The sequence below is a fragment of the Eschscholzia californica genome, unplaced genomic scaffold (assembly GCF_041429995.1).
Source record: "Eschscholzia californica isolate CP2 unplaced genomic scaffold, dmEscCali1.0.p SCAF_3, whole genome shotgun sequence".
Taxonomy (NCBI): Eukaryota; Viridiplantae; Streptophyta; class Magnoliopsida; order Ranunculales; family Papaveraceae; genus Eschscholzia; species Eschscholzia californica.
Genome location: NW_028238420.1, coordinates 29,040,936 through 29,061,628, shown reverse-complemented (window position 1 = coordinate 29,061,628; position 20,693 = coordinate 29,040,936). Strand labels below are relative to the sequence as shown.

Sequence of the window (20,693 nt, the reverse complement as noted above, 5' to 3'; positions counted from 1 at the left end):
TTTCCAGCCCACAAAATACTCATCAAAGCTGCCTAACTTTCACTTTCATCTACTGATCTCGTGGAGGTGATTTGAGATTCTCCTGCGATTTGATTACCTATAGAATTTTGAACCACAAAAGTCAAATATGACATAAGTAAGTTCGTTGTGAATGGGGCATCATAGTTAATTTTGATGGTGTCTGGAGGAGGTCGTTGCCATTGATTCGACTGGTTCGATAGAAGTGGGTAAGCTTTGAGATTTGTGGTTTGAGTATGTATATATGTTTTTGTGTTCTGAATGAGGAGTTCAAGTTGTAAGTGCTGGCCTTTGAAAATGATGCCACATCTAAGCTTCCAAAGACGGGAAAGTTAAGTGGATATAAGTTCTAAGGGTGTGAGGGAAGAGGAGTGATCTATATTGGGTTCCAAGTTAAGGAAATGAGTGAACCACATATTGAAATTTGATTGATTATTTTGTTGAATAAAGGCAATAGAAATTCCTTGAAGGAAGACCTTTGTAACTCTGCAGTTTTGAATGAGGTGCATTGTAGTTTCCTCTTCTTGGGGAGCATAAGGGCAGAGAGGAGATATGGTATTGCATATTCTGGAGAGATTAAAATTGACAAGAAGATGTCATGGGCCAATTTCCAGAGAAAAAGAAGGATTCTGGACTCTGAATTTCCATAAAAGTTTCCAAAGTTTTCCACAAAGTGGTGGGGAAGAGACAGAAAGATTTGGTTCAATTTGGTTTCCTACATGATTGTGGATGAGAAATTTACAATAGGAAGACACATTGTGGATGAGAAATTGTCATGCAAAAAGTGATTTGTTTGATAAATCCTAATATTTATGAAATTTTAGATTTTTTGAAGACTTTGTATTAATAATGAACTTATGTTGTCATATATCTAAGCGTACCATATCCTAAATCTTGCGCTAATCATTTCATGTTGAAGGTTTTAGGACTTTCAAACTTGAAAACAAATTAACATACATTTTTTTGTTGTTGAAGGAAAAACAAATTAAGCTTTCTTGGCCCCCTACATCAAAACATACTTAGAAAAACAAATTAAGATACTTAAAAAACAAATTAACATATTTAAAACCTAATTGCAGTAGATTTCCACAAGCTTAAGTCCTGGATAGATTAGGTCAGTCCCCAAAACAAGCACTAAGAAAACCAAGGACAAGCGACATCTTATATTATCTGCAAAAGCTCAAAAAGACGAAAGAGTTACTACAAGACAAGATACGACCAATGAAGTAATCAGCAACACAGTTCTGTGTGGTTCCATTCCTTGAGGCGCTTGGCACGCATTGTAGTTGGGGCAACCGGTAAGAAGAGGAGTTCCTCCTATGAGTCGAATTCGTCTACCAGCTCGGACCTGTCTACTGGCTAGCATCTGTCAAGTTTCTCAAATCCGTCAAGGGGTCAATTCGTCTAACTAAAGAAAAAGACTGGCGTCCAAAGGAGTGGCATCAAGGCTGATTGTAGCTCATCCGTAACCTGTAAAGTAAGCAATATGTAATATCGTAGTAAGAGCCTCGTACTCCATCTGAACAGGAGAATCACTATTAAGCTTTCTTTTTCTCTGCAGCCCAAGTTCAAAGACAACTTGCTCAGTCGAACCGAATGTTGAATCCATGCTCCGGATGTTGTTACCCCGGTGTGAAACCAGTCGGTTCTGTTGTTTTAGAACTCTGCTGATTCCAAGTACCTCATCTCCATCATTGCATATGGGAATATAAAAAGTAAATAGGTGAAGGCGTCACCAGAAGAATTGTGTGAAATAAGTGAATTTATGGATCTGGATCTTTTCTTAATCTACTCGGATTGGAAAAAACATCTGCAGGACACTATTCAAAAAACGGGGACCGCATTCTCTTCCGATCATGACCTCATGTTTCTTTTCAATTCCGAAAAATTTCACCCAGTTGCTTTAGCGCTAGCTGCACAACTACTGCTTTACAAATGGTATTCCCTATCACCCTAGGGCCCCAACAAGGAACTCCCGACTCCTGAGCTTAGCCTATGACTACTATTACTTAAAGCTCTCAAGCGAAAGCCCCTTAAGCCATACTAACATATGTGACCTGAGAAATTACGAAAATGAGTATGTAAAGGTGACAAAATCACTTAGCCGAGGCGAGGATCTACCGAGAGGCCGCGGGAGTCCGCTGTCTCATCCTCATCCCCCCTAAGGCGACCTACGCCCTCCCATATATGTGGTGCACTCCCGGTTCTTACATACCTCGAATAAGTTTGAGCTACTCCAAGAGACAGCTTTTTGCTGCCAGATGGTCTTACTAAGATGACGGAAAATTCCTGATTGTAGTTCCCACTGCTGCACTTTTACTTGTCATTATAGCAAAAACTGCAGTAAAATTGATTGATTTGAATGAAACATGAGTTGTTTATAGTTCTTATCAATGATTGAAGAAAATAATTCTTTGTATGATCTAAGGCCTTCTTTTTTATTTCCCTGTAGTGCGTGTTTCCAACTGTTAATTGACATTAAACACATGCATATGAATTGAAAAAGCCGGTAAAAGTACTGCGAGAACAGAACAGAAACGTACTTGATTTTGCAGCAGATTAGGAGTTGCTAGTATGGCCTTTTTCGCTCAATTTGACAACCAAATATCTCTCTGGTATTCGAGGGCAGCATCTATCTGTCTCATTCTCTATCTCTAAACACTGCCCCAACTCATCTTCTCCCTCCATCTTAATTTATCGTTCTCTCCCGAAAGAATTAGATCAAAAGAAGACCCGCATGTCCTCCTAAACTCAATGTTTACTCTCTATAAAAACAATATTAGAACCTAACTATTCTTCACATCCTCTCTAAAAACCGGCACACATGTGCATCTCCCCTACCCCACCATCCTCACGAGGATTACCCCCGAAACCACGATTATTGCCATGAACTCCAAACAACGATCATCCCGCTAGAACTACCGCCACAGCCACCACCTCCACACGCACCATCACCGGCAGCAATGGGACCATATTGCCACCGGTTACAATGACATTTTAGTTTATAATACACTGTTGCAACTTGGAAGCTGATGTTGCTACAATTGTCCAGAAAATAGTTTTATCCGGACACAGCATATCTCCACTGTCATCCCTGATACACACAGACATCTTAGGTATTCTTACACCTAATGAGGTCAATCTAGCAAGACCCTAGCCTGAAATTGCACCAAGTCCATTATCAAAGGAGACCTCTTGAACAATGATGGATCAATCTCGGGCCTTTTATGTGCAGTTTTAGATCGAATAGAGACTTGTTTGAAGTCTCACTCCGTCTATTGTAATACATAAAACAATAAAAAGTGAAAGAACTAAACATGAAAAACAGATTTAAGAACGACAAAAAGAAAAAGACTGGTCCTTGCTCTATAGTCTATACTAGCTATGTTTCCAATCTTTGTGTCAGATAGATAATGATACCAAGAAAGCAACTCGTCGATGTCATTGCTGCTTGTAACGTGGATATTGAGTACGCTATGTTCTCGCTAAGGGTGTGCCTCTTTTGTTCGTTATTTGGGTCACGGTACATTTTTGGCATCTTAAGAGAGTCTATATTTTCAAGTATTCATAATATTAAATACATTTGCTCTCACAAAAGTTCTTCCCTGTAAAACTCAAAATCCTAACCAATTTAATTAGTTAACTTAAAAATATTGCAGTTAACGACTCAACCAGTTAACCCTACAAATTTATTAGAAAAAATTGTTAAATTAAGAGTAAACTCAAATTATACATAAACTCCAAAACATAGTTCTTTCTTTCCCTATAGGTTAACTCCAAATTATACATAAACTCCAAATTATACATAACTCTTTTGTTCGTTATTTGGGTCACGGTACATTTTTGGCATCTTAAGAGAGTCTATATTTTCAAGTATTCATAATATTAAATACATTTGCTCTCACAAAAGTTCTTCCCTGTAAAACTCAAAATCCTAACCAATTTAATTAGTTAACTTAAAAATATTGCAGTTAACGACTCAACCAGTTAACCCTACAAATTTATTAGAAAAAATTGTTAAATTAAGAGTAAACTCAAATTATACATAAACTCCAAAACATAGTTCTTTCTTTCCCTATAGGTTAACTTCCCCCCCCCCCCCCAATAGTTTCTAAACATTCCACATGAAGATATAGCTAAAAAATTGTCTCATATAGGAGAGGTAAGTGTATTTGTTTACCAGTCAAGGAAACCATATCTATCTGCAAAATGGTGTGGCTAACAACTTTTAGAGTCTTAGACGTTATCTGTTCAGATCGTGCAACCAAAAAACCAGAGGAAGAATGTGTGAAAGGAGAAACTCCTAACCTGTGCAACATATTATAAGTCACCATTTTCTGTGTTCTGTTCATGTTTCTAGTTCTTCTTTCCATGTTAGTAATTGGCTTGAGATGGGCTAAATGCCACTAACCTTGTACTTCTGATAGTTAATTCAAATAAAGATTGAGGTTTTCACCTGACGAGAATGAGAAGTGTAAGTAAAGATCATTTAAGACAAATAAAAAAAATAACAGTTTCAAGCTTTCAGTGAAATGAAAACGAACCTCTAATAAAGCATTTGAACTGGTGAAAAAATTGGGAACCAATAATTCGTATCATACCTGGCTGTTTTTCTGATCTTACGCCTCAAGAAATCTAACCTTCTCGACGCACCTCTCAGCTCGTTGGACAAATCTTGGATGCCCTCATCTCGAGAGATCAGTCCGCGATCTTTTATATCAATCAAAAGCATTTCAGCCTTGCTCAGATTCTTTTCGTTAGAAACGGCATGGATGAGGAGAGCATAAGTGGTGATATTAGGCCAAAGGCCTGTTTGTTTCATCTCTTCATACAATTCAAATGCTCCATTTACTTCACAATTCTCACAAAGACCCTTAATAAGAACATTGTAAGCAACAACATCAAGCTTCATACCGAGGGACTCCATCACACCCCTCAATTCTAAAGCTTCAGAAAGTCGTGATTCTTTGCTGAGCATGTGCATTAAAGTTGTAAAAGTGGAACTTGTTGGAACTAGTCCAATCCGAAACATCCAATCGAAAACAAGCATTCCTTCTTCAGTTTTCCCACATCGAAGAAGTCCTCTAACAATAGAACTCTCAGCTACGTCACGAGATAACACATTTCGAACCACCATTTCATCTTTTAGCTTAAATGCTCCTTGTACATCCCCAATTCTACACATCCCATTTATCAAAGCTGTATAATTTTGATATTTCGGGACAAAACCCTTTTCCAACATTTCATGCAACATAATACAGGATCCACGAAACCCTCCTTTTTTGTTGAATCCGCTAACGATTTTACTGTACATTTCTAAGTCTATTATAACTCCTAGCCTGTTCATAGAATCTACAAGAAGAAAGATTTTACCCATTTCACATTTCTCACTGTACATGGTAATAAGCGTATTAAAAATCAAGCGATCGGGAAAACAGCTTTCCAGTATCATCTTTTCTAGAAATTTAACTCCAATATCAGGCAATCCTGACCGACAAAGTCCAAGAATCAAAGCATTGTAAGTGAGTTTATCAGGCACAAGGCCGCTCCTTCTCATGTCTTTATACAACATAAAACATTTCAGTAACTGATGTTTCTTGGAATACCCATGTAAAAGAATGTTATATGTAACCAAATTAGGTCTGAAGCCTTCAGAATCTCTCACTTCGGATAAAAAATTATCAACCTTTCGCATTTGTCCCATCCTTGAGTATCCGTCTATAATTACATTGAGTAAAACTGTATCAGAAGATAAGCCTTTGCCCTTCATCTCTTCATATAGATATGAAGCAGTTTTTACTTCACCTTCCTTGAGAAGACCATTGATGAGAGAAGTGTACATGACCTGGTTTGGAAATAGAATTCCCCTTTCCGTCATTTTATTGAACAGAAGAATTGCAGTTGCCGTCTTATTGTTCCTACAAAATCCAGTGAGAAGAATAGAAAAAGTGTAAGAATTAGGTAGTACATTACTTTCTATCATCTCCTCGCATAATGCCAGGGCTTTTTCCAACTTCCCACTTTTGCACATCCCAACCAGTAATATATTATAAACAACACTATCTCTGGCAAAAGAGATGCCATAGAGTTCATTGAAGAATTTTTTGGCCTCCGAAAAATTTCCCCCCTTGCAAAGTCCTTTTAGTATATTTCCATACGTGAAAGAATTTGGTTGATTACCATGTTTAACCATTAAATCGAATACAGAAAGTGCTTTTAACCCGTCACCTTTTATTGCATACCCATTTATAACACAATTGAAGGTGCCAAGATCAGGTCTTAGCCCCATAATCTTCATGTGCTTCATGAAATTATCTGCTGATTCAAATTTTCTACTTTTACAAAGAGAACTAACCAACGTGTTGCAGGTGATAAGGTCCACATCGTGGTACTCACGATTCATACCTGCATAAATATTCATTGCCGACATAATTTTTCCCTCTTTACAACAACAGCTGATTAATGTAGAATACATCACAGAGTTGGGCAAAACTCCAGTTTTATACATCTTGGAAAGTATCTCCTTTGCTTGTACTATATTTCCTACTTTACAAAGTCCATTTACAAGTATTGTATATGTTACAACATCAGGATCCACACTAATCTCCAACATTTCATCGAACAATTTTAAGGCCTCATTGAGTTGACCTTTTCGGACAAACCCGTCAATCAACATTGTGTATACTATATGACTAACACGCAAGCCATTTTTCCTCATTCTATCAATAAGACTTTTTGCAGCATCTAACTTGCCAGCCTTGCAAAGCCCATTTAAAAGAGCCCCATAACTAATCTCATTAGGCCGTAATCCTATTCTCTCCATTTGATCCAAAAGCTCTGAGGCTTCTTCCAAGCTTCCTCCTCTACAATTCCCATCTATCAGAGTATTATATGTAACAACATTTGGCACAACATTAGAACTCAACATCTCATTGAACAAACGGGTAGCAGCTCCTATCTTACCTTCTTTACAAAATCCTTTAACAAGAGTATTATAAGTGATATCATTGGGAAATAGTTTCTTCCTTCTCATCTTCTTTAGAAGTAAATAAGCTTTTGCACTCCTATCATTTTTACACAAGTTATCAACAAACATGTTATATGTACAAACATCTGCTTCAATTCCCTTGTGACCCATTAGATCCATCAGCTCAGAAGCTGCTTTAAACCGTCCCTTCTTGCAATAGCAATGAAGCAGAGTATTGTATGTAACTATAGACGGGACATAACCAGTTTCTTCCATCTTTCTTAAGAGATAACCAGCTTTCTTAAGTTTCCCTTCCACACAAAGCAAATGCAGAAGTATATTGAAAGTGCTCACATTCGGACAAATGTTCTTCACAAGCATCTCCTTGAAAAAGGACCAAACTGGTCCAACTTTCCCCTTCTTCACCATTGCAGATAAAAGAACATTACAAGTACAAACTGACGGTTTAAATCCACGAGAATACATCAAATGATAAACCTCTAATGCTTCATTGAACATTTCTTCTTGAACACAAATTCTAATCAAAAGGTCAAACAGAGAAGGATTCGAATTGCAGTAAGGGTATGTATCCATTAAAGCTCCAAAGAGAGACTTCGACCCGATACCCATTTTACAAAGATGTCTCAAAATTGATTTTGCTGGTTCATACATCCTAGCTTTAACCAGTATATGAGTTGTAATGCAAAATATACGAACAACATGATCGAATTTCAAACCAGGTTGATGAATAACCCAATTTAGGAACTTTAAGGCAAGTTTCCCATGTACAGGTCTAAGAGACCTGAATGTATAGTTCATATGATTCAGTGACTCCCAACGGTTAATAGTAAGAACTGTATAGATGCTGTTTCCTATGTCCTCAGCTGTTTATAACGAACAGTAAGATTTTAAGCATAAGAACAGATAAGATCAAAATAAAGAAAACCCATGAAATCAGAATAACAACAAATTGATGTGTTAAGAAAAAAATGAAAACTTTAACTTGTTAAGACACGATAATCTTAACCCTTAGTTGTGCTCAAAAGAAAAAAGATAAGAAACAAATCATGGATTTAATGGGTAAGTAGATGAAGAGGGGTTCAAGCATACCTGAGGTGGGTTTGGTGTCGCAGAATGGGTTCTTAATATCATCCGAAAATTTTTTTTTGCTCTTTCCAGAGGAATGAAAAAGAGAAAACCTTCGGGATTTCAAGTTTCTGTTTAGAATAGAAGAAACTCCTTTCGTTGCTAATGAACTCAAAGAAGAGAACATTTGTGAAACTCTTTTGAAAAGAAACGGCTTCCCTTGCATTTTGGGTGAGCAATATATAAAGTGGTCTGGACAACTATTTTATTTACCCAATTCTAAAAATTAAAAATGTTATATGAACAACAATTTTAAGGAGCCAAACAAAGGGTAGCCCACTAGTAAATACATTTACTCTGCAAGGCAGAGGTCCCGATTCGATAAATGGAACTGCAAATCCAGGAACATTGAGCTTGGGTATAAATAAAATAATATATGTTGATTATAGGTCATTTTCATTTCGTCGAGCGGTAGGACATTTTTATTTCGTCGATCTTTAGGTCAGTAGTATGTCGGCAGTTATTGAATGCCTTTGTAATGACCATTGTAGTCAATACTAAAAAAAACAGTTTTTAAGTAGACATTATTTTATTATATTTCACTCATGTCCTCTAGAAATTAGATGTTTTGTTTTAAGTCTTCACTCTTTTCGTCCATAAATCTTAGACTTTATTCTACTTCTTCTTCTTCTTCATCACCCGCAAATTTATTTCAAGTCTTCAATTTGTGACCAACTGACCGTTTTGGCCCCCCAATTGTGCCCGTCAGTTAGTTTTCGCTCCAATATGTGTCCGGTTATTCGTTTTGGCCCCCAATTTATGTCAAATGTATCAAATCTGCCCTTGTGACATTTCTGTAAATTAAATTTTACTGTATTATTTTTTAATCTATTTTTCGGAAATTTCTTTTTTATTCATACTCTTTCTCTCTCTCCTCCCTCTCTTCAAATTGTGGGTATGAAAAAAAAATCCCCAACACCGGAATCCCTCTTCTCTTTTTGTCATCTTCATGTTCTCAATCATCTTACCATCATCATAATCATCTTTTTCAAAACCGATGTCTCAAAAAATGTTGCAAAAAGAAATTTCAAGGAAAAAGTTATTATTTTCAAAAGACCAAATCCAAAGAAAACATCTTAAAAGGAGATCAGATCTGAAGAGCATATCTGAAAAATAATCTGAAGAACGAATGAAGTTCTGAAGAAATCCAATCTCTCTTCACTTCTCTCACTTATTCTTCACCTTCAATTTATCTCTCTCATCTTTCCCTCTCTCAAACCCTTCAGTTTATCTGTCTAAAGCCTAGGTTTTCATTCCACTGATCCAAAATAGACAAAACCCTAGATGTTTTTTTTTTCGATCTATTTCTATTACATGATTCTTCGAATGATTTTATTAACAATTGATCATATGGGTTAGGAGGAAAATCCTTGGAAGGGAAGTGAAAAAAATCTTGATTTGGTAGAAGAACACACTTGATTTAGAACAAGAATTCCCAATAGCTACCCCTCCTTTAATAACCAATCCTTTAATAATCACTGGGATCTATTTCCCAGAGGTACCCTTATCCACAACAACAACTATCATCCCATTTTCATATTTCTTCTATTCATTACCCTCTCTGCATCTACATCAGTGTTCCCCTTTTAATAACTACTCATGATCTTCTACTTTGATCAAGCGAGAGATAGAGACTATAAAAAGAGAAATAGAGATTTAAAACAATAACCTTAGATCCCCTTTCAATATATGCTTCAAAAATTTGTCAAACAAAAAATGGAGAAGGGGTAGTGGTGGTGGCGGTAGTGGTGGAGGAAGATAATTGTGAAATGAAACAGGAACAGTAGATAAAGTGAAGAGATAGAGATGAGAGAAACTACCTACAAATTAAAGAGAGACTTGCAACAAAAATACTATGGTGTGTTTGGATGGCGGAATCATGAATCCGCGGAATCATGAGTCCTTGGGATTCATGATTCCACGGATTCATGAATCCAAGTAATATTTTTTGGCTTGTTTGGCAACTAAGAATCCTATGATTTATTATTATTAGAGTATTTTTAAACGTCTTTAGAAAAAATATGATTTTTGAAAAAAATAATGATTTTGAAAAAAAATAACGATTTTGTAGAAGGAAATATTTTTTTGTTGATTTTAAGTTTGAAATTTAGGTTCATTAATCCAAAATCCTAGCAAATCCTAGGGGGTAGGGTGGGATTTTGGTCCAATACAAATTTTGGAATTAGGAATCCTTAGGATTCAAGAGTCCTAGGATTCTTGGTAGCCAAACAGACCAAGGATTCATGATTCCTATCAAATCCCACTTTTGATAGGAATCCTACTTAGGAATCCTGCAACCAAACACACCATAGAGAGAGAATTGCAACAAAAAAACTAGAGAAAGAATTGCAAAAAAAAACAGAGACGGAGAAAAGATAAATGAAAATAAAAAGAATCTGGAAAAAAAAGAACATAAATAATTTACAGAAATGCCATAAGGGAAAAAATGGTACATTTGACAAAAATTGGGGGCCAAAACGAACTGTCGGACACATTTGGGGAGCCAAAACGGCCAGTTGGTCACAAATTGGGGGCCAAAACGAAATTAACCCTAAAAATTAAGGTTTTACCCCATCTATATCATTATTTCCTACTATAGAAACGCCTGGAAAAGCTTATTTAGGTGGAGATTGACTTCCTCACCCATCTAGGGTTCAGAAATAAGATAGTGAAGTGGTAGAAGTTGTAGTTTATTTGTAGTAATTATAAAAGAATAAGAATAAGACTAACAAGAAGATAATGAGATTGAGAAGAAGAAGAAGAAGAAGATGATGAATGACAGTAAGCTTTTCTATTTTAATCTAATATATTTGTTTATAGTTCTCAGATTAATTAGTGTTTTAATATTTAAGTCCTTATAGAGTTGTCCCTTTATTAAATCAAAATCAATAAAGTTAAGTATAATTGACTTACACTGAACTTTTCAAGATAGTTGTCCACGTAAGATAATTGGTTCCATACACTAGCCGCCATATATATATATGGGTAAATAAATTTAGGGTAAATAGTAATAAAAATAGAAAAACTCTCAAACATTTGCTCTCGGGCTGAGATAATGTAACTGCTAGTGGCGCCACCCCCTCCTTTTTTTTCCTCCGACCTTATCTCTTTTAAATCCCCCTCTTTTTGGACGATTTCTAACAGTTTTCGGCAGTTACCCTCTAAGGTTGCGTCGGTTCTCGTCTTTCCGGCCGCCATTCCCCTTTTCTTCTCCTCTTTTTATTCTCTGTTATCTTTCTTTTTGAGATTCAGTCTCCTATCATTCTTCTTTTATCTTTCTAAACCTTCTTCAGTTTTCTTCAATGGCTGACCAACAATCAGAATTCCGTCGTCAATTTGCTGCCCTAACCATGGAAGAACGAGAAATCCCGACAGCCACCTGCTTTGACTCCATGAATATTGAAGAACTTCCCAAGAATGGGCTATTAAAATTCTGCAGCATCAAGAAAATTGACATAAGTCAAGCCATGCTGAGAATTTCTAAAGTGCTTCATGGCCCAAACAAATTCACCCTCACTGAAGTATCGGACAATCTTTTTCTGATTCGATTTGCAACTTCTAGCGAATTGTGTTTTGCTATAGATAGTTCTCCGTGGGTGATTTTGGAAGACTTAGTTGTTCTTCAATTCTGCAACCCTATACTTGCCCCTAATGCCCACTGTTTCGACACTTCTTGGTTCTGGATTCAATTTCATGGTATTCCCATTGGATACCTGAATGCCTCTAATGTTAATAGACTAGCCGCATCCATGGGGAACTTTCGACCTACAACACAAGAGGACGCCCTAAAATGGAATGTGTTTGGCAGAGTCCAAGTAGAACTTAACATCACTAAACCCTTACCACAAAGAGTCAACCTCAATATATCTGACTATTCTCTCGTTAGTGTTGAAATTCGTATTGAAAAGCTTCCTCGTTTTTGCACGTCGTGTGGACTCATAGGGCACTCAATCAAGTTTTGTCCATTCATTCTCCGTTTTGCTAACTTACTTAAAATGCAACTCACTCAAGAACAAAAAGATCTAGTCCTAAAATCGATGGAACCGAATTACAAAGAATCCTTTAGGGTACCAATTCATGCTAGAGGGGTGGCTAGAGAACATGATTCATTTTCCATCTCGGATACCTCAACGAACTCAGGAATTCTTGGCGCTTGCCTCTCAATCTTAGAAATCTACCCTCAGGTTCCTCCTATCTCTGAAAGTTTTGGTGATTTGTTAAATGTTTTATCTCAGGTTAAAAAATTCAAGACATCAACACAAGGAAAAGGGACTCTGGTCAACAATAATACTTCTACTTCACAATTAACACATCCTGTTACTACAACAAAGGAAGATGGGCGTGGACGCAATACCAAACACACAGCAAGTCACATCTCGGATAACAACTCATCTGAAAGGGTCACGACAACCCCAATGTCGATGGAGCCATGAGTTTTTTAGCTTGGAACTGTCGGGGGCTCAGGAACGACCCGACAAAGTCAACTTTAAAATCGTTCTTATCTGCCACTAAACCGGTCTTGTTGTTTCTTTCGGAAACTCATATTTCCTCTTCTCCCTCTATTCCTTCCTTGATTAATCTTGGTTTATCTGAACATTGTATTGTCCCATCTGTAGGCCATAGTGGAGGGCTCTTACTCTACTGGTCCTCTTCTATTAATGTTTCGGTTATTTACTCTTCTTGTAATTTAATTCACTTAACTATTAAGTCTGGCCCGACTGCTACTCCTTGGGACTTATGTTGTATCTATGGTCCACCACGTACACAAGATAGACTTAACTTCTGGACTCAACTCTCGGTTAGAATTCAGTCCATTAATAACCCTCTATGTTGTATTGGCGACTTCAATACTATTAGAAACCCTTGTGACAAATGGGGCGGTTCTATTAATACGCCTTTCATGAATCAATTTAATCGATTCATGACTGATACTGGCCTCTTGGACTTGGGTTTCCATGGTCCTGGTTTCACCTGGACTAATAACAGGGCTATGCATCATTTGACCAGAGAGCGTCTAGACCGAGCCATTTGCAACGCTGACTGGCTATTAGAGTTCCCGAATGCTGGCCTCTTTCACTTACCTAGGTATAACAGTGATCATGCTCCTATTCTGCTAAAACTCTATTCCCAACCTAATATTCAAGATACTATTGCTAGGTATAAGATCTTTTGGTCGTCCCATCCGGATTTTAAAGACTCTTTTCAGTCATCTTGGGACTCTAGTACTGGGTCGTTCCACGATAGAGTTATCCAAATTAAGAATTCCCTTAGGGCCTGGAGTAAAGAGACCTTTGGAGTCATCAAAAACAGACTCAAAATCCTAAAAAACAAACTTCTTCAAATACAAACTCATTTGCCTAACTCTAACAGTATTGAAATTGAATCTTAATTACAGGAACAAATCATTTATTTAGAAGAAATCCAAAGGACAAAAGCCGAGCAGCGTTCCAGACTAAAATGGGCTAAGAATGGAGATAGGAACACTAAAGCATTCCATTTATCTATGTCTCAACGACGCCACAAAAACAGGATAATCCAACTTCAAAATTCCTCGGGAGAACTTCTAACCTCTGAAAGGGATATTTCTACAGAATTGGTAGCTCATTTTCAGAACTTATTTGAATCTGAACCAGTGGATCAGTTCCCTCCGAACCTTTTACAGGCTCATAAGGTCATCTCGGCAGAAGATCTGGCCTCTATATCAACTATTCCGACAGAGGAAGAAATCAAGCAGGTGGTCATGAGTATGAATGCATCAAATAGCCCTGGTCCTGACGGACTTCCATGCCACTTCTACCAACCTAATTGGGAAGTATTGGGAGCAACATTGGTAAGTTATATTCAAACCGTCTTCGCTACAGGTACTTTTGAGCCTTCTCTAAACAAAACCACTTTAGCTCTGATTCCTAAGATTAGATCACCCACTAGAGCCACAGATTTCCGCCCGATAGCCTTATGTAACACGGTTTATAAGTTCATCACAAAAATCATAGCTAACCGTATTCGTCCCTACTTAGAGAACTGTATCAGCTGGACCCAAAATGCTTTTGTCCCAGATCGTCAAATTCTTGACAACATCATCATAACCCAAGAGCTTTTACACTCGATGCGGATTTCCAAGGCTAAAAAGGGTGGTTTCGCTTTAAAGGTGGACATGGCCAAAGCCTATGACAGAGTTAACTGGTCCTTTCTGGAAACTATTCTCTCTGCGACGGGTATTCGAGGTCCTATTTTAGACCTCATTATGCATTGTGTGACTTCGGTTAATTTTAATATCCAAATCAATGGTGGCTTGTATGGGGACTTTTCTCCATCTCGGGGCCTGAGGCAAGGGTGCCCCTTATCCCCCTACCTCTTTATCATTATGGCCCAATCTCTATCACTACTAATTTCACTATATGAGTTGCAGGGTACATTTACAGGATATCAGGTAAATAAAAATTGCCCTCGGATCTCTCACCTTCTATTTGCCGATGATTTAATCATCTTTGGCAATGCTACCTCTCATAACTTACATATAGTTACAGAAATTATCTCTCGATACTCTAACTTTTCTGGACAGGCAATCAACCTTGAAAAATCTTCGCTATACTTCGGCTCCGGCGTTCCAGATAATGTTAGACAAGATTATGCCCGAATATTGTCATCTCCCTTAATGGACGATCGAGCAAAATATCTGGGCTCCTTGATTCTCAAACCTGGAAATCGTATTCACAGCTATGATTGGTTACTAGAAAAATTCAATAAAATGCTAGCTGGGTGGAAGAACAAATTTGTCACTCAAGCAGGTCGCACAACCTTGATCAAATCAGTCCTCAACTCTTACTGCACATATCCTTTTAGCCTGCACAAAGTACCCATCACGATTATAAAGAAGCTGGAACAATTAGAACGATCATTCTGGTGGGGTCACAATATCAATGAGAGGAAAATGCACTTTATAAATTGGGATCATATCACCTGCTCTAAAAATCATGGTGGACTTGGAATCAGAACACTAGAAGAAACAAATGACTCACTAGTAGCAAAAATAATCTGGAGAATGCTTACCAATCCTCAAGCTGTTTGGGTACAATTACTAAAAGGGAAATATCATCATCAAGATAGTTTCTGGAAATGCAACAATAATAAACCAAAAACCAGTTTATGGAACTCGGTGTTGAAGATTAGAGAGATCATGAAACAAAACTCTCTCTGGCTCATAGGGACAGGTGCTGAAATAAACATTACAGATGACCCTTGGGTCCCTACTATAACTACTCAATCTCCAAAACCCCACACCATTCTACCTAGCAACATCAACAAAGTTGCAGACTTGATAGATAATTCTACAAATCAATGGAAACTGGACATTTTACAATAATATTTTAATCAAGATGATATAGATGCAATCATGAATATATCAATAAGCAACTACAGAACCACCGACACTCTCATCTGGTGCCCTACCCCTACAGGTAAGTTCACTACTAAATCATTTTATACCACCATTAGTACTAATCCTACTTTGAACAATAACATATCAGACTTTCCATGGACAAAATTTTGGAATAAGAAGGACATGAGTCCAAAAATTCATCTCTTTATATGGAGACTTATTCATGATGGTATAGCAGTTCTGGATAATATTCATAAGAGACTTAGTCATATAGATCAGACTTGTAAGATGTGTGGCCAAGAACCAGAAACAGTCTCTCACCTTTTTGGTGCTTGCCAGAAATTCAAAGACTTAGTTAATCTTACCTCTATTTCTATTACTAACAACATAATTTCAGATCCAATAAAAACTCTCAAACATTTACTAAATCATGGAGAAAGTACTAATAAAGAATGGTACCAATATACTTATCTCATATGGTCATGGTGGAAAGCTCGCAACAACATGCACTTTAATGGAGTCGAACCGGATCTCAACAAGATCTATCGCTCTTCTTTGTTAGATCTGAGGTACGTCCCTTCACTAACATCTTTACACCCTAATCAACCTTCTCTTGATTTACAGACACATAGGTGGACTCCTCCACCACCAGGTAAAATTAAGATAAACGTTGATGGAGGTTATTCACCGACCAGAGGGTCTGCGGCGGCGATTGCTAGGAATGATTCGGGAGAGATCATTTCATCATCTAAAATCGTGTTTCCCCCAATTTCGGTTTTGGACAGCGAGCTAAGAGGAGTGGAGCTAGGGTTAGATTTAGGTTGTCATTTGGGGGAAGAAGCTTTTATACTGGAGAGCGACTCATCTCTCATCGTCGGATTTCTATCCAACGACCCTAGTATCACCCCGTGGCGGATTCAGGACCAGATAATGCAAACCCGAGCTCGGTTAAGTGGGATGAGGGTTACCATTACCCACGTTTCAAGAAGCGGCAACCAACTCGCACATGATTTGGCGGCATCTTGACTTATTTTATCTTTTCCGTCTGTTGTTAACATATCTCTAGTCAGTTTGTATTCATAACATTTGACTAGTTTAATTTATTGGCGTTTCAAAAAAATAAATAAATAAATAAATAAATTTAGGGTTAATTCCGTTTTGGCCCCCAATTTGTGACCAACTCACCGTTTGGCCCCAATAAGTGTCCGACAGTTCGTTTTGGCCCTCAAAATCACTTTTTGGGCAGCGCCGACGTCATGAAGTCAAATTCAATACTTTTCTATACCCAAATTATCCTTCTGACCAAATCTTATCTTGCCCACACCAAATCTTGAAATGTCACATCCATCGGCCTATTTAATACCCTTACCTTCCCAAGACATTTCTTTTCTCTGCATTAACACCCTATCTTATCTTCTTCATCTTTCTTTACCCTTTCTTTTCATTCATATCTTCTTCATATACAAATTCTCCATTAATAGATTCATCTTCTTCACTACCAACAAATGCTAGACTATCAAATACTAAATCCTTAAAAAACTTAAACCCAAACTCATCTTCTTCTTCTTACCATCTGTCTCTCATAAATGTAAGAGAGTAGGAAGAGAATAAAGAAGATTGGAGGAAGAAAATAAAGAAAACCTGTATTCATAAATGTAAGAGAGAAAAGGGGTTAAGGTGCCTTTAAATGTGGGCAGTTGGGTTGGTTGTCTTAGTTGGCCAAATTCTAATTATTAACAACCTGTGAGATCTAGAGAGAGACCACAGTGAGATAGAGAGAGAAGAGATCTAGATAGAGAAAGTGAGATAGAGAGCTAGAAGGAAAAGGAAGAAAGCTTTCAATTTTCTTTCTCTCTTTAATGTATCATTTCTCAAAATGGGATTAATCATCATCATGTGATCTCTCGTTTTCCTTTATGTATGTATGAATTCTTAATGGCAATCTCTTACCAACCTTTCTCTACTTCACTTCTTATCAACTTCCCCTCTCTCTCTCTCTTTCTCTCTAGCTAAAAATGTCTTATCTTGTAGTACCATCTCATCAAATTCACCTTTTATCAGCAAATTGAAAAATCAACAGGACCCACCAATGAATTCTCATCTGAATTAAACTTAGCTGGTACTGAATATGTTTGTCCTATTTGTTTATCAGAGTTCATTAATGGTGAAAAAATAAGGGTTTTATCGAAATGTAATCATGGGGTTCATGTTAAATGCAGAGAAAAAGAACCCGTAAATAAAATTATTGTCAATATTCTAGTTAAAGTTGTGAAATTAAAGCTGATCATAACAACAACAACAATTATTGTTTGAATGAAATACCATACATAAAAGAGAGAGAAAGGGGAGAAGGAGGATCAAAAAACTATAGAGAGAAAGAAATGGTGAGAGATAGTTGGTCAGAGAAGATTTGGTGTGGGAAAGATAAGATTTGGTTAGAGGGGTAATTCGGGTATAGAAAGGTATTGAATTTGACTTCATGACGTCAGCACTGCTCGAAAAGTGATTTTGGAGTCAAAACGAACTGGCAGACACTTATTGGGGCCAAAACGGTGAGTTGGTCACAAATTGGGGGCCAAAACAGAATTGACTCATAAATTTATTAATTAACTTTTTATGTCTGGGTCCCAAATATAGGACTCAAATTGGATCCAAGATCCACTCCTAATCATAATTCACTCCAAATACAAGAAACCCGGATGGATCAAGTCCATTTGGTAATCTTGATGCACATTTTCCCATTTTTAGGCAACAAGTTATTTTTCGAACATCCATACCGACCCTCTATAAATAAAAATTCACCTCTTAGAAACCCTAAGGTTATTTCTTGAAACCAATATCAGTCACGTATCCTTCTTTCATCAACTTAAAACTATTTTGTCTCATCCACAGGAAAAAATAGAACAGGAAATTGGGCTGGAGGCCCAATTTCTTGTAGTTTTTTGTTAAAAAGACAACCCATCTTTTTAACTAGCTAGGCCTCAAGTAAGTTATAAAAATAGGTTTGAAGGACATTTTTAAAAGCACCGACTTTTTAAGAGTCAAAAATACCCTTCATTCAATTAGAAATACCTAGTAATAATCTAACCAATAAATTAGGAACTTGAGTTTTTCTCATGAACGAACCGAGTTGGATTGTCGATGCAGATTAGAATTTCTGGGGTTTGAATCGATTTTGGCTATAAGATAGGTTGATGTTTTTAGGTTTTGGTGATTTAATCTGTTTGCTTGTTGTTTGAAGAGGCTTTTGAGGGGTTTGATTTAGTTTTTGGTTCTAAATTCTAGAGAGAGAAAGTTTTATATACTTTCAATGGAAGGAGAATTTGATAGTGTTTCAAGGTATAATCCAACTTCTTCATTGCTTTAGTTTCATTGAGTTATGAATGATGGATGACAATTTGTTAGTTTTGATGTTTATGTTCAAACTTATTTGTTGGATTTATATGGAAGTTGTGAAAGTATAGTTGATGCAAGCAATGTGTTTGATAAAATGCTTGAAAGAGATGTTGTCGCTTGGAATGCAACGTTAGTTGGTTATACAAGACTTAGGTTGGTTTAAATAGCTATAAAGTTGTTAGATGAAATGCCTGTGAGGTGTTTGCAAGGCTTTGCAAGGTATTTGCAAAGCTTTGCAAGGCTCTGCAAGGTGTTCGCAAGGTTGTGCAAGGTATTTGCAAAAGTCATGCAAGGTGCTCGCAAGGCTCTGCAAGGTGTTCGCAAGGCTCTGCAACTTGTTTGCAAGGCTCTGCAATTTGTTTGCAAAAACCATGCGAGGTGTTTGCAAGGCTCTGCAAGGTGTTTGCAAGGCAGTGCAAAGTGTATTGCAAGGTATTTTCTTAGACTAGGGTTAGGTTGGTCTTTTTACTGAAATAGAAAATTACATAATTGCCATCAGGGAGGTGAAGCCTAAAAAAATTTGATGAATCCTTTTTAACCAAAGTCATAATTTCTTAGGGAGCTTTGGCCAAATTCCCGAAAATAGAAAGCTCCTTGTAAATTTGATACTTTCTCAACAAAGGTACATTGTCAATATACTTGAAGATATTTTATTTAATTTTATAAATGTTACCAGTAAAGTCTACACATTTTGCATTATTTGCTTTCACAAGACATCTGAATGTACATTACTTTAGGTTGGTCAAATACGAAAGAGAAAATGCAATTTAACAAGACAAATAGAAAAACGCATACTGGTAATTAGAATTTCTTTGTTTAGGTTTGTCAAATACAAGGAAGAAAAAACATATTGCGTACACAAAATTAACAAATGTCTAATTATACACTTCATTTTGAGTTACATCTACACATAACTTTATTGCGCATTACATATTTTTATTTGGTTTAGGAACATTTTATTGTTGACTCATTTATAAGATTTTTTTTGCATTGATTTGCTGTCAAAATTCCACTTTTTTAGCCTTTTTCTAATCTGTTTCAGTAGAAATTGTAACTTTTTCTATAAGTAGCACAGCCAAAAGTTTAGCTTTCAATTGTGTTTTTATTCTTACCATTAGTCACATTGGGTTATACAAGCAAATATCAAACCATGTTTATTAGATTACTAGGTATACCAATAGGCTAACTGAAGCCACCATTCAAGTTTTTCTTTCTTTCACATTTCAAGCAAATCCATTGTAGTAATACAAACAAATTATTGCACTTACTAAGCAGGTTAGATACCAAAAATGAACGGAAATACTATAGGAGTCTATATTACTAGACAAACAATGTAGTACTTGAGGAAGGACAACTAAAAGCAACTTTTCAACTCTCAATTCTCCGAGCTTCTAAAGGACAAAAAAAGTTATAAAGTTAGATAACTTTCCTTTTTAAAGGACACGGATAACCTAGAATTAATACAAAGATGAACTTTCCTCGAGTGTTTGTTAGAATCGGAGTCTATTTTGGCTCGACCCGACTCGTCAAACTCAGAAACGGAATGCACCATTACATTCGTCTCGTCGAGCTCTTCAACTTAGATCCAAGAATCACTCGAATCCGATTCGAGATGAATGAGAAATTCAAGTTTGAAGTTTGCGCGAGTTCGGTTAAATTAGGGACTAGAACGTCAAAGTGGATAAGTCAATTTGGGGACCATTTGCGCGAAACGAGCACGTCCAGATCTGGACGGCTCGCGTTCCATGCGCGGGATTTTGCGCGATCTAACGGTCGCGCGCTTAGGTC

The 20,693-nt window shown here is 37.0% G+C and overlaps 2 protein-coding genes across 16 annotated transcripts; one reads left to right on the top strand and one right to left on the bottom strand.

Moving 5' to 3' along the window:
- Positions 1–1,058: 1,058 nt before the first annotated feature.
- Positions 1,059–8,348, bottom strand: LOC147549387 (PPR superfamily protein). Of its 15 annotated transcripts, none has more exons than XM_086669608.1 (7): positions 8,096–8,348; positions 4,620–7,869; positions 4,327–4,474; positions 2,865–3,112; positions 2,562–2,706; positions 2,234–2,356; positions 1,059–1,488 (listed from the first exon to the last, which is right to left on the bottom strand). In XM_086669608.1, exons 1-3 carry the CDS (start codon positions 8,295–8,297, stop codon positions 4,471–4,473), a joined length of 3,456 nt encoding a protein of 1,151 aa, XP_086525734.1. In that variant the 5' UTR covers positions 8,298–8,348; the 3' UTR covers positions 1,059–1,488; positions 2,234–2,356; positions 2,562–2,706; positions 2,865–3,112; positions 4,327–4,470. The 15 variants fall into 15 exon arrangements, with proteins under 15 accessions (XP_086525734.1, XP_086525729.1, XP_086525730.1 ...); XM_086669603.1 differs by having other exon boundaries at positions 4,563–7,869; positions 8,096–8,305; XM_086669604.1 differs by having other exon boundaries at positions 1,059–2,356.
- A 7,176-nt stretch (positions 8,349–15,524) lies between these two features.
- On the top strand, positions 15,525–16,535 carry LOC147549386 (uncharacterized). The gene has a single exon (XM_086668289.1). The coding sequence runs from the start codon at positions 15,525–15,527 to the stop codon at positions 16,533–16,535; it is 1,011 nt and encodes a 336-aa protein (XP_086524415.1).
- Positions 16,536–20,693: the final 4,158 nt, after the last annotated feature.

What these genes read in the sequence shown, in the direction of transcription:
- LOC147549387 (XM_086669597.1), bottom strand. Translation starts at nt 8,297, where the DNA reads ATGCAAGGGAAGCCGTTTCTTTTCAAAAGAGTTTCACAAATGTTCTCT. An exon ending in CGACACCAAACCCACCTCAG is followed by an intron (nt 7,870 to 8,095) that starts GTATGCTTGAAC and finishes CGTTATAAACAG; the next exon opens with CTGAGGACATAGGAAACAGC. An exon ending in AAGATCAGAAAAACAGCCAG is followed by an intron (nt 3,113 to 4,619) that starts GTATGATACGAA and finishes TGTGTGTATCAG; the next exon opens with GGATGACAGTGGAGATATGC.
- LOC147549386 (XM_086668289.1), top strand. Translation starts at nt 15,525, where the DNA reads ATGAATATATCAATAAGCAACTACAGAACCACCGACACTCTCATCTGG.